General features: G+C 37.2%; 1 protein-coding gene across 1 annotated transcript in view; it reads right to left on the bottom strand.

The window, feature by feature from the left end:
- The window catches only part of ENPP2 (ectonucleotide pyrophosphatase/phosphodiesterase 2), a 107799-nt gene that overhangs the window by 59038 nt on the left and 35919 nt on the right, over nt 1-12842 (bottom strand). The window contains 2 exon segments of the mRNA XM_082674440.1: nt 1867-1992; nt 6354-6509. Coding sequence (XP_082530566.1) covers nt 1867-1992; nt 6354-6509 — 282 coding nt within the window.

The following is a 12842-nucleotide window of genomic DNA, read 5'->3' as shown; positions in this document are numbered from 1 at the left end:
ACCCATACATGATGGGAAAGTCTAGATTTAATAACCCCAAGTGGTGTTTATTTGAGCCTTCCGAGTCTAAATGGTTTGTAGATAAAAACACCAGTGGCGTCAGCGAACAAAATTCCATGTTTGTTTCCCTCCAGAAATAAACTGTTTGGTCATTAGACAGAACATTTTTTCCTAGGCCACCAAACATCTCATAGCCGTAGAAAACATGGCACAACTTCCCTTTAGTTGGGGAAAAAGATTTAGGCTACTCAGAGATGATAGATGGAATATTGCAATAGAGAGGTTATTCGCCAATGGATCCATGAATAGCCCTTGCACTTAGGAATAAAACCAATGCTATCTTTCACTTTTATCTTCCACTAAGATCTGGAAGCATAAAGCCATGTCTTTCTTGAGTTACTCCCACCAAGAATAGAGAACAGAAAAGAGCTTAGATACAAAATGAAGCTTACTTTGGAGAAAATGAAAATTATCAAAAAGCATTTGCTTTAAGTTCTCCTAAAACAAAAAAACCATATGTCTTGAACATAAGTAACATTTGTGACCAAGACTTTGGAGAAATTGCTCCCATGTAAAGAGCACTGGAGATCTCCCTGGTCAATAAGAATCTAACCACTGACAATTGTGTAAGTACCATGCTCCTTAAAATAGGGAAGCTTTACCACACATGTAATAACCCAGGCGTACATATGGGCCCTACAAAAGTACTGCAACTAGAATTTTAAACCAGCAAAAGCCAGCATTTCATGATTCAACGACCAGTGATACTTAGGACTTTATTTTCTCTTCTAATAGCCTTTGTGGCTTATTGGTACATTTACTAGGGAAATAAAAGGGAAAAGGAAATAAATTCTCAACGAGTTTTATGCTTTATCAACAGTTCCAATAATCATCTGGGGTAGGAAAAATTTTCAAACTCAGCATTCAAGCAGTATGTCTTGCCATAAATAAACACTATGCATATTTCAAAACTGATTTGCTTTTCCCCCAAAATATTTGAACAGAAACTCTATTTAAATGTTCCATGTCACAGCTAGGAAGAGGACTTAATTTAGACACTAAAAAATGACTTGCAAACTTTACACAAAGATCCTTGGATCCTTCCATTAACTTTAGAAGTGGGTGCGATGGTGGCTTAAAAATCCTTAAAGACAGAAACTGCATATTTTTATATGTTTGGCAGTCCATTGAGTAGTATTTATTATTGGAATAAAACCATCATATTTGACACTCAGCCACACAAAGTCAGCACACATGCATGTATGGCTTTGGGGTATAGCAGGAGCTATTGGTGTCCCATCCCCTTTAGCAGCTAGTACCCCCATCCCCATGCTGCTGCTGGTGCTTTGCCTTACAGCTTACAGCCAGTGAGTACAAAAGCCATGCCCCTTGCCTCAAAGGTAAGGACTCTGGGATTTACCTTCCAGAGCCCGCAGTAGGGCAGACCAAGGTGAGACCTCCCCTGAGGCCACATCCTTGCTTACTTTCCCCTCTCCCACATCCCCTGCTCCCTTATACGGTTTTCTTGCAGGGCACTCTTCCAATAAATTCCATACACACAATTCCTGTCTCAGGCTCTGCTTCTAGGAAACCTGACCTAGGACCAAGGCAGGAACTCTTTTAGAAATCTCCTCATTATTCCGGCTGTATCTAATTACGGAACTTGGGGTTATTTCCTTGTTATTTCAGATCAGTGAAATGCAGAGAAGCAAAACTAAGAAAGAAGCATGAGAAATTAGGAAGGACAACTCCTTCCTGCCTCCCAAGCCCATATCCAAGGTGATACAGCCACAATATCCAAGGTCTCTTCAAACATCTCCAGTTTTTATTCTTTTAAAGATCAAGCCAACCCGAGGAAACATGTACCTTTGCAAACCACTTGGTAATTAGTACAGCAGTCTCCCCTGGCCAAGCAGTCCTCTGAGCAGTGACAAGCATTGTCTTCATTTCTTACTTCTCCGCATCTGTCCTTTGTACACTCCCAGCCGCCAGCTGAAATCGGCACAACAGAACACTCACTGCTTCACACAAACCAAATAAAAGAGGCCACAATTGCTTACAACGTTTGCCAAGAAAAAGAGCTAAAATCCCACATCATTTAATCTGCTTGTGAAATTAGAGTTGGCCTGAGGCCTAGATGATATTTGGAGGGCTTACAAATAGGATGGAGTTTTAATTTTTCAAATCAGAGTACAAAGCCAAATGCCACTGGGCTCCTTTGGAAAAATGAAACCCTTAACCATTTGCCAACTGTCCTAAATGACCCAATACAATGTATAGTGTGTAAGGTTTGTGATAGAGATACCTACCATTGTAGGCATAGTTGCTATAGCTGGACTCTTATTTTCCCAAGTAGCTTTATTTAAACTTTAATCAGCTTGATTTAAATACAAATGATAGTGCAACAAGGACCTACTGTACAGCACAGGGAACTCTGCTCAAATTATGTGACAACCTAAATGGGAAAAGAATTTGAAAAAGAATAGATACATGCATATGTATAGTTGAATCACTTTGCTGTATACCTGAAACAAACACAATATTGTAAATCAACTACACTCTAATATAAAATAAAAAGTTTAAAAAAAAATAATAGTGCAACTAAATGGCCTCTACCTGCTATAAGATGCACTTGGGGGTTAAAGTCCTAAACAGATATGAAGAGTATAAAGGTATACTAAAAACGTTCACAGCTCTAAGCATTGACCAAACTGTGGCCCTACCCACAATCAGAGGTCAGAGCCCTTTTTTCAAGGAGGTCAATCGCTAGGTTACAGATTTCTATCTGAGCATACTTGATTGGGAGCTCACGCTCAACTCTACCAAGAAAATATCTTCGGAAAAGTAATATTTTTATTTTAAAGAGTGTGCTGTACTTTTTGTGTGACTTTTCATCTGCTAGACTGTAAGCCCCATGGAAGGAAAAATCACATCTCTCCTTTCACCGCTATATCCCCAGTACCTGAGTCTATCTACCTGGCACACGCCAGGTAGTCCATGAACACTTATTCAATCTAATTGAGAATTACCATGAAAATAAAATATGACTCTTTAAATTTGGGGTTGCTGTATTGAGAAACTTCAGAGTTAATTCATTTATTCAATAAATACATCTACTGTATTTTCCGTGTTCTAGGTGCTGGGGAGGTAGTGAAGAACAAGGTCTTGTCTTCATGGAGCTTCCATTCCAATTGGGAAATACAGACCATAAGCAAGTAAACTAGTCAATGAGATCATTTCAGCGTGTGCTAAGTGCTGTGAAGGAAATAACAGGATGGCATGGATAGTGAGTGACAGGGGTGGGCCCGGTCTACTTGACATAGAATGGTCAAGAAACGCTTCTTTGAGCTAAAGGACACTTCAGGTCTTCACCACTTAAAACGTGTCATAAGTGGAAAGCAATGATTTTAGAAAGCAGTGCTGACTGACATCTATACACTAATATGTATAAAATAGATAACTAATAAGAACCTGCTGGGGCTTCCCTGGTGGCGCAGTGGTTGAGAGTCCGCCTGCCGATGCAGGGGACACGGGTTCGTGCCCCGGTCCGGGAAGATCCCACATGCTGCGGAGCGGCTGGGCCCGTAAGCCATGGCCGCTGAGCCTGCACGTCCGGAGTCTGTGCTCCGCAACGGGAGAGGCCACAGCAGTGAGAGTCCCGTGTACCGTAAAAAAAAAAAAAAGAACCTGCTGTATAAAAAATAAATTAAATTAAATTTAAAAAAAGAAAAGAAAGCAGTGCAGCTCTTTAATAATATTCTACCTAGAGATACTACAGCTATGTGAATAAATGGATAAGGGGATAACAGCTGCCACACTAGAAAACAATGCAACTACTGTCTAGTTTCCATTCTTTTAGAATTACCTTTGCATCCTGATTCCATTCTCTGATTTTTTTTTAATATCCCCTATTTCCACTGCCTTCTCTTCCCAACCAGAATAAATGCTTGGAATTCTCTTGCCCAGGGTATGCTATTCCCAATGGTTAGCAATTTTCCAAGGTTACTTTGACTGATAGAGGTCATGCGAGTCCTTTTCCTCAATTCAGAGATAACTCTATCAACCAGTATTCCTCTCCTAGCTTATTCCTCTCTAGTTCCATAAGAAAATCCCTTTGCTCACAAAACAGCATCACTATTAACAAGCTAGGTTTATTGAGAAATTACTAACTTTGTATAAGAATGAAATTTTTAAAAATTCAGTGAACTACAAGTAAGGTATGATTCAGTCAGCTGTATAATTTTCAAAGCAAATATGGGAATAAACACAAAAAACATTGAACTTTATTGGATAACAAGAAAGTTACCTATCAGAAAAATATTATTTAAAATGAGAACATGCTGAAAAGGGAGTGCTGCAAAGCTCTTGTGCCCTTTGAGAGAAACATCAACTTTGAGAAGTGTAATTCTGTAATATATATTTAAATTTTAAAAATGCATATACGCTTTGATCCCCAAATCCCATTCCTCAGAATTTATCTCAAGGAAAATAGGCAAAAATATGAATATGTATGAAAAATATTCATTGATACATTGTTCATAATAGCAAAAATTACCGAAACATAAATGCTGATCAGTTACTCAATGAAGTAGCTGCATCTGTCCAATAGAATACAATGTAGGCATTCAAAAGGGGATGTGTACAAAGGTACACAAATACAGATACACCTCACACAGGCATAAATACACACATGTATAAATGTGTACACACATTCTAAACACACACCCAGTCTCAGAGTTTACATTGAAACATTGATTGTGCTTATCTCTAGAGAGTGCTGTGTCAGCATAGTAGAATCTCAGAGATTTCTGTTTGCTCCTTCAACCTTTTGCTATTATTTTATTCTTCCACATTTGGCCTTGTTCATTTCCACAGGGAAATGAACTACTTTAAAGTGCTATTATAACCCATGCTTATTAAACTTGGGAAGAAAGGCATGAGCTACATTCAGAGAGAGCTAACCTAAAGGCAGGAGATCCATTAAACTTTGCAAGGAGCTCCAAGATCAGGAATCTGGAGGGCTGAGATGACGTGTCAGGGACAAGATACTCAAGGTAGAGAGGAAACACACAACATTAGCTAGTTCCTCAGTGCCAAGCAAATACAGACCGCTGGTTTGAAATAACACTTTAGAGCCAAAAGCTCTCCTGGAACATCTGTTCCATCCATGTATTCAGGTTACAAGCTTCTCAGCATTTAAGTTTACAAACCCACAACTAAGGAAGCTGGGAGAAGTTCCAAAGGAAAGTAACCCAAAAAATGGCCAAATGTTTGGAAAATGTATTATGCAAAAAAACAGTCTAATAAAATTCTTCTTATCTGGGGCAGAAAACAAACAAATCAGAACTAGTAAGGGGGTTGACATAGGTTTTCATGTAAATCAGCGGCTATTTCTTTAGTAAAGGAGAGTAATGTCTCTGTTTCTCATGATGTCATTAGAAAACTCAGACTAATGTTAATGATAATATAAGTCAGATTTTTGAAAGAATCATCTAACCATAAATGTCTGCAAACAGGTAATAATTTATCAAGAGAGCTGTAGAATCATTGTATCTAATGGTGTTAAGAGCAGGGTTGCTCATCACCTTTCCCAGAAAGTTTGAACGTGATGTTGCCCAGAGTCATGATGGATAGCCTACAGGGTATCTCAAAAGTCTCCTCTAAAGTGTTAGGCTTTGGAAACAGAGCAGGTAGAATGGCAGGAGTCTCCAAAGTGCTTCTTCTCAACTCATGTACATTCACTCAGAGGCCTGTATATTCTACTGACTCTTCCAATAGGGAAGAAATGCAAAGAAAGGTCAGGAACCTGTAGAGGAAGATCTGAGAGGTGCCTTGAGCACGCGACCCCAAGTAGAATTCTATAACAATTTTCTACCTGCACTGAGAACAGGGAATGACATCAAAGTAGTATAGTAGTAGACTATAAGATGAAATAAAACAAACGTTAGAAACTGGGCAGGCAAACAAAAAAATTAAAGTTGAAACAACAACAACAAAAGAACCCCAACACTTTAAGAATGTGCACAGTTTCAGCCCAGGTATCCTCGCAGTGAATGAGGGAATTGACAGCAAGAGACAGAAATGATAAAGATGAAAAAAAAAAGGCTGGCCTCAAATACTTCCAAAACTAGCAAATAATGACTGCAGCTGCAAAGAACCATCGTTGGGTGGGTGTTATGTGGACACAACAGTCACATAGGGTGTGCTCATAATAAAACTGATAATCATTCAAGAAACAAAACTAAAACTCACGGTTTGGTTTGGCCAAAGCAGAATGGCAATGGCAGGTTGTACAACAGCAGGGGGTCTTAAGCCATCTAATCAAGGCTAGAGAAGACTCAAAACTTACACACCTGTCTTCAAACAAAGCTCATCAAAGTCATGGCAGCAGCTGCTGTAGCTCTTACACAGGTTGTCACACCGACAATCAGGGGGTCCAAACTCTTGAAGTTCAAAGCATCTGCCCTTGCAAGATCCAGAGGTGTTGGTCCAGGGGGAGTCTGATAACACTACAAGATACAAGAGACAAAGGCAAGGGGATTAGGGAATGGGGTATGTTGCTATGGAGGGGTGACCCTGTGTAGCAATACAATGCGGTGATGCAGTCAGACTCTGGCTGAGCAGCCGGATCCATCACCTGCCGTCTATGTACCTTCAGCAGGTTCCTTGCTCCAGTTTCTTCATCTGTAGAGTGGAGGATTAATAGAAGCAACTCGAGGTTACAATGAGAATTAAATGAAACAAACCATGCAAAACACTGAGCAGGGTGTCAGCCATGTAGAAAGTAACAAATGTTGGTTATTGGTTTTGCTACTGTTTACAATGATTATTACCACAAAACTACTGTTTACAATGATTATTACCACAAACATGAGGGATAGTTTCTCTGTGGATGCTGTGATGCCAACAGAGAACAGAACTTTGAAGTATATACTCAGAAAGAAGAGTTCGTTCCCCTATTCAAATATCCATAGCTTTTGTAAGGAAAATTGAGCCTAAATGTTCTGAGAACAGTCTGAACAGATGGGATTGGAATAGAAGACTCTTAAAATCTCTTCCAGCCATAAAATCTACACCTATAACTAGGGTTACACAAACACAAACTCTACAGTCTCGGCTTTTCAAACATAAATCCTCCTACATCATCTTCATATGATATGATTGTATATCTAGAAATCTCAAGAACCGACTAAAACTTTTAGGAAAAAATAATTCAATGAGATAAAAATTCCACAAATTTGTAAAATACAGGCAATATAAGTTCAAAAATTAAATGGAAGTTCCATTCATCATAGTACCTAAAAGGTAAAATATCTAGGTATAAATTTAATAGGATGTTTAGAACCTACATGAAGAACACAGTAAAACTCTACAAAAAAAGATATTTTAAAAGATTTAATTAAGTGGTAAAACATACCATCTTGGAGGTAAAAATATCAATATTACAAAAATGTCGGGAATTCCCTGGTGGTCCAGTGGTTAGGACTCTGTGCTTTCACTGCTGAGGACCCAGGTTCAATTCCTGGTCAGGGAACTAAGATCCCAGAAGCCATGGCACAGCCGAAAAAAACAAAAACAAAACAACAACAAAATGTCAGTTCTTCCTAAATAAACTTAAAGATTCAATGCAATCACAATAAAAATACAAAAAGGAATTCTTGAAACTTGAGAGGATATTAAATGCTTATCAAAAATAAATATATGAAAACAAAAAACACTGAAAAGAAAGTAAAATATATTCTGAAGTTAAATAATTAAAACAGATTGGTTATAGAAAATAAGTAGATCAGTGCTGGGCATGAGGATGAGAAATAGGACCAAATATAAGAGAAGTGATTTTATAATGAAAATAACATTTTAAATCAGAGAAAGAAAGAAGGATTAATCAAGAAGTGAAAAAAAGATTTATCAGTAAGTAGTGCTGGGCTGACTGGAAAAATTAATCTGGATCCTCATCCTAGCTTACAAAATAATTAATTTCTGACGAATGGAAAGTATAAGCAGTGTCATACCTGTTGCTAGGAATGAAAATTTTTATTAAAAATTTTATATAATTTGGAAGTATCTATCAACACTATTAAATGCATATGAATCTTTCACCCAGAAATTCCACTACTAGGAATTTTTCTCTCACATATATTTGCAAAAGTTTGCCAAGATACACATACAAGAAAGAATCACTATCTCCATAAATGGAATATTGCCCAGCCCTTAAAAAGAACGAGTCAGATCTGCATAGGCTAATATGGAAAGATCTACAAAATTGATAAACACATTTTTTTAACCAGCAAAGTACAGAAAACTGTTATAGTAGTAAATAGTACATATAATTGATATATTTTGTGTTAAAAATAGAGCCAAAGCAATAAGGATAAAGATAAATATAAAATAAAAACAGAGGCCAGAGCTCGAGATGAGACAGAGGGTGAGAACAGAGGCATTGAGACACGGTGCCAGTATGAATAACCATTTTATTTTCACTGTAAGAAACTCCTTACAGGAATTACCTTTGGGGAAAATGAGAAAGAGAGAAACAAGGAGACTTCTTACGTTTCTGCAGTTTGAAACGTCTAACATTTTACAAATGTCCTTTTGGGTTTTTGCTTCCTTACTTCTCTCTCTCGTGTATATATGTATACATGCATGTGAACATATGTGTATAAAGTATATGTTATATAATATTGATATACAAATATCCTAACAAATGTTATTTAAAACATGATATTTGTAATTTTATTTCCTTATTTACATTTACAAATTTTTCATTTTTTTATGATTAGTATTCATTACTTATAAAATCAAAACACCAGAGGCAGGGAGAGAACAGATGTTAAATGACATTTCTAGGTTCACCGAAGCCATTTATCTGAACATCCTGTTCATCCCTTAGTTCTTTGTCCTCTTTAAAGTCAGAGTCACCCAATCCTCACCCATATGGCATTAGATCAGTTCAACTAAAGCAAACAGATTCACTAGACCATGAGATGTGAAACGCTTTTACATGGTTCATTCTGGGATCTTGAAATACACACAAAGCACACCAGTTTAGTTTAAGAAATAACGTCAGGTTTCCAATGCAATGCCTTACCTCTGGTTCCTAAACGACATTTTTCTATTGACTTTGGCCAACCAATCAACAGTGCATGCTGGACCCTAAGAAACTATGAGGGGAGGAGGGTTGAGAAGTAGAAAAAGGAAAAATAGAGAAATCCTATAGTAGAGATAAGAAAAAAGATAAAGATAAGAAAAATGCTTATAATTGAATTTTTCCTTTTTTAAGGGTACTGCTTAGACAGAATCACTCCAACAGCCATCTAATAAATTCTGAGTAGTATTCATGCCTATGAGCTGCATACTTAAATATGCTTGGCTACACTTATAGCTGAGATAATCAGAAGAGATCCAAAGGCACATTGTTTGTAGTTGTTTACTTGTCCTGGCTCCTCTTCTTCATAGCATCCCAGCCTGCATGTGAAATTTTCCTCCATTCATGCCCTTTGCTTTCCCCTCATCATAATCTCTTTCTTCTTTCTTTCTTTCCTTTCAAAATATCTGTACAAAATTTTAGCCATTTTAAACCTTTCTTCATCCATTCTATCAACGTGATTTTTACTCTTTTCTTACAAAGTTGGTTATTCTCTAAGTTTATCCCTTACTTTGTCTTTGAAAATAATTGAATTTCCCTCAATAGCTTGCCCCTATCAATTATAATCTTCCTTGCCAACCCTTAAACTGAAGACAGCTTTGTTAAGAAAGATTTGCCCTTACACTCATAATGCAAAGATACATCTCATAAAAGTACTCAAGATTGGGTTACCAACAGCTTTCAGATGAGAGTGAATTCCTGGGCCTATGTGGATTAGGGATACATATGACAAAATTCATTCTTGGCTGACTTGCATTCAGCTGACAATGGCAGGAAGAGAAATAGGAAGATAAACAATTGAGCCGTATACTTCTTCAAGTCCGATGAGCCCAAGAACTGAACTGCCGCAACTTTTCTAAGAAAATAAAGAGATAGAGTAGAACAAAGTTCGCTTTGCCTTTCCAGGGCCTATTCCATCCCTGCCATCTTCTTTCATAACAAGTTCTAGCGCTGCTTCTTTCTGTAGTTCTGTAATTCTTCCCCATGTGCTGGCTTTTTCATTTCATGCCGAGGTCCCATGTCCTTCTCCCCACACCAGGCTAAGCACAGATTTTAGGATTTCTCTTTTTATTATACCTGATTGAATGATCAAACATGGAAAGATTCTCTGACTTACTTTGCTTGAAGTCTAAAATCTGTAAAGCCTTCCTTTTCCAGACCTAATAAGCTCAGAACTAACAAGAAAGACAAAATGAAACAAACAAACAAACAAAAAACTTGAAAACGATCAAGTCAGAAATCTGTGCTAGGTGCAATGGGGGGTTGAAATTTTGTATGAGACATTTGCCAATTTAATAACATACTTAAATGGTGTTATTTTACTTCAAAGAAACTAGTCTGTTCCAGAATCTTAAAAAATAAATGTTACAGATCTACACAGATGGAAGTTTTTTAAAAATAGGGACATTAGGGCTTCCCTGGTGGCGCAGTGGTTGAGAGTCCGCCTGCCGATGCAGGGGACACGGGTTCGTGCTCCGGTCCAGGAAGATCCCACATGCTGTGGAGCGGCTAGGCCCGTGAGCCATGGCCGCTGAGCCGGCGCATCCGGAGCCTGTGCTCCGCAATGGGGGAGGCCACAACAGTGAGAGGCCTGCGTACCGCAAAAAAAATAAAAATAAAAAATAAATAAATAAATAAAATAAAAAATAAAAATAGGGACTTTAAATTTTTAAATATGTGTGTAACGTACATGTATGATACGCATAAAACAATGTTATACATTTCTTTTTTTTCACAGAAGCATAATTTCATGACTTAGGAAAAAAACACCAATATAAAACCTGATTTATTTCATTCAAATTCATAATTCTGAGAGAAACAAGTGAAATTATTTTTATTTCTTTAAGTAAAACCTTGTTTCTAAAACATTCCATCTTACCGTATCGACACAGAGGTAGCATTGTGGAATTCTGGTGTTATTTATATACAGGAGATAATTTGATAATTTAATTAGACTATTGGAAAGAACCTAATTCATGACAAGAGTTGTGACCTAAACATTACTTCATCCTGGAGTCCCAATCATATTTCCCTTCAACTCTCTCTGCAAAATGGAAATTTTCAGATTTGGCTGATGGCCAGTGAAGGAGACTGTATTTAAGTTTGAAAACATTTAGCTCAGCATAAAGCTGGATGATTCTTCTAAGTTTTGTCTGGTCCTGCATTCAGACTTTGTGATATGACACCCTCTCTGTTCCTCCCATTCTCCATGGTTCCCAGCCCTAGTATTTCCTGACAGTGAGAGTAAAAGCTTGAAATGAAACAGACTGTGGTTATGTCGCCTCCTTTTCAAGAGCATTGAAACAGATCTGGTTCTCCTGTGTCTTCCTGCCCTGTCTGAAATATAAAATGCAAGGAAAGGAGGCAGACAACATGAATGACACTCAAGATACCACCCAACTCCAGGATTTAATACTGTCTGATGCCTCTTCTGGAGTATATGATTCGTTCTTTCTGGTCATACCTTCCTGTACTGAAGTCATTTTTTCTTTTTGTTGTTTGTTTGTTTTTCTTTTTTTTATTTTTTAAATTGAATTGAATTGAATTTTTATTTTTATAGTTGCTTTACAATGTTGTGTTAGTTTCTGCCGTACAGCAAAATGAACCAGCTATATTATACATATATCCCCTCCTTTTTGTATTTCCTTCCCATTTAAGTCACCACAGAGCAGTGAGTAGAGTTCCCTGTGCTATACAGTAGGTTCTCATTAGTTATCTATTTTCTATGTAGTAGTGTATATAGGTCAATCCCAATCTCCCAGTTCATCCCACCCACCCCTTACCCCTTGGTGTCCATACATTTTGACCTCATCCCTTAGAAAGCAGCACTTACATACAGGCCTACATGTCTGTATCTCTGCTTCCTAAATACATCACTTTCTATAAATACCTATTACTTAGGCATCACTATTCTCTCCTCTTCACAGTTTCCGAACCAGATTTCATAGACAATTTTTTTAATAAATAGGTCCACCTGGGAAGTTTTCAAACACCTGTACTTTCAATGTGTTTTTAAATACAACATCCTCATGTAGAAAGACCTCATAAACTACAAGAAAACAGATTTCTAGATGACTTGAATGAAATTTAAGACTTTAATTTCACTTATAAACCACTCAAATAGCATTTATGAGAGTAGTCAGTAGTGTAAGTCTGAACGATTTACAAATCTGCTACCAAACAATGAAACATCATTTTATATAGCAGGTATTGTCAACTTGATAGGGTAAAAATTTAGACACTGACCTTCAAACAAAATTGGAGGTAAATTAAGTGTATCATCATATACTTAACACTTTATATTCTCATCAGTCTTAGCATGGCATTTTGTTTTAAAAAATCTTTTCGGATAAAGAGGCAACATTAACCTCATTTTCCTGGTTGGAAGAGCAGAGCTCTAGGCCTAACTTGAGTTAGCAAAGGCCTAGCTGCAATTTCAGATCATCTGACTATAACTACAATGCCATTTTCATTAACAAAGGATTTTTCAAATTATGTACATAAGCTCTGAATTTTAGATGTTCTTTTTAAGACATGATCTTGGAAGATATATTCTATTTGAACTCTATTGAAGATGGAGATTTCTGGTTAATGCAACAAGATAGAAGATTCCGTATCATTTTTAAGATAAATGAAAAACCACTGCACCAAAGCACCAATTAAAAATGAACTGAAAAATCCATGCCCTCCTTAAATT

This window comes from Grampus griseus (genome assembly GCF_964374135.1).
Source record: "Grampus griseus genome assembly, chromosome: 17".
In the NCBI taxonomy this organism is placed as follows: Eukaryota; Metazoa; Chordata; class Mammalia; order Artiodactyla; family Delphinidae; genus Grampus; species Grampus griseus.
Note: the sequence above shows the minus strand (reverse complement) of the source record. Positions and strands in the feature narration are given on the sequence as shown.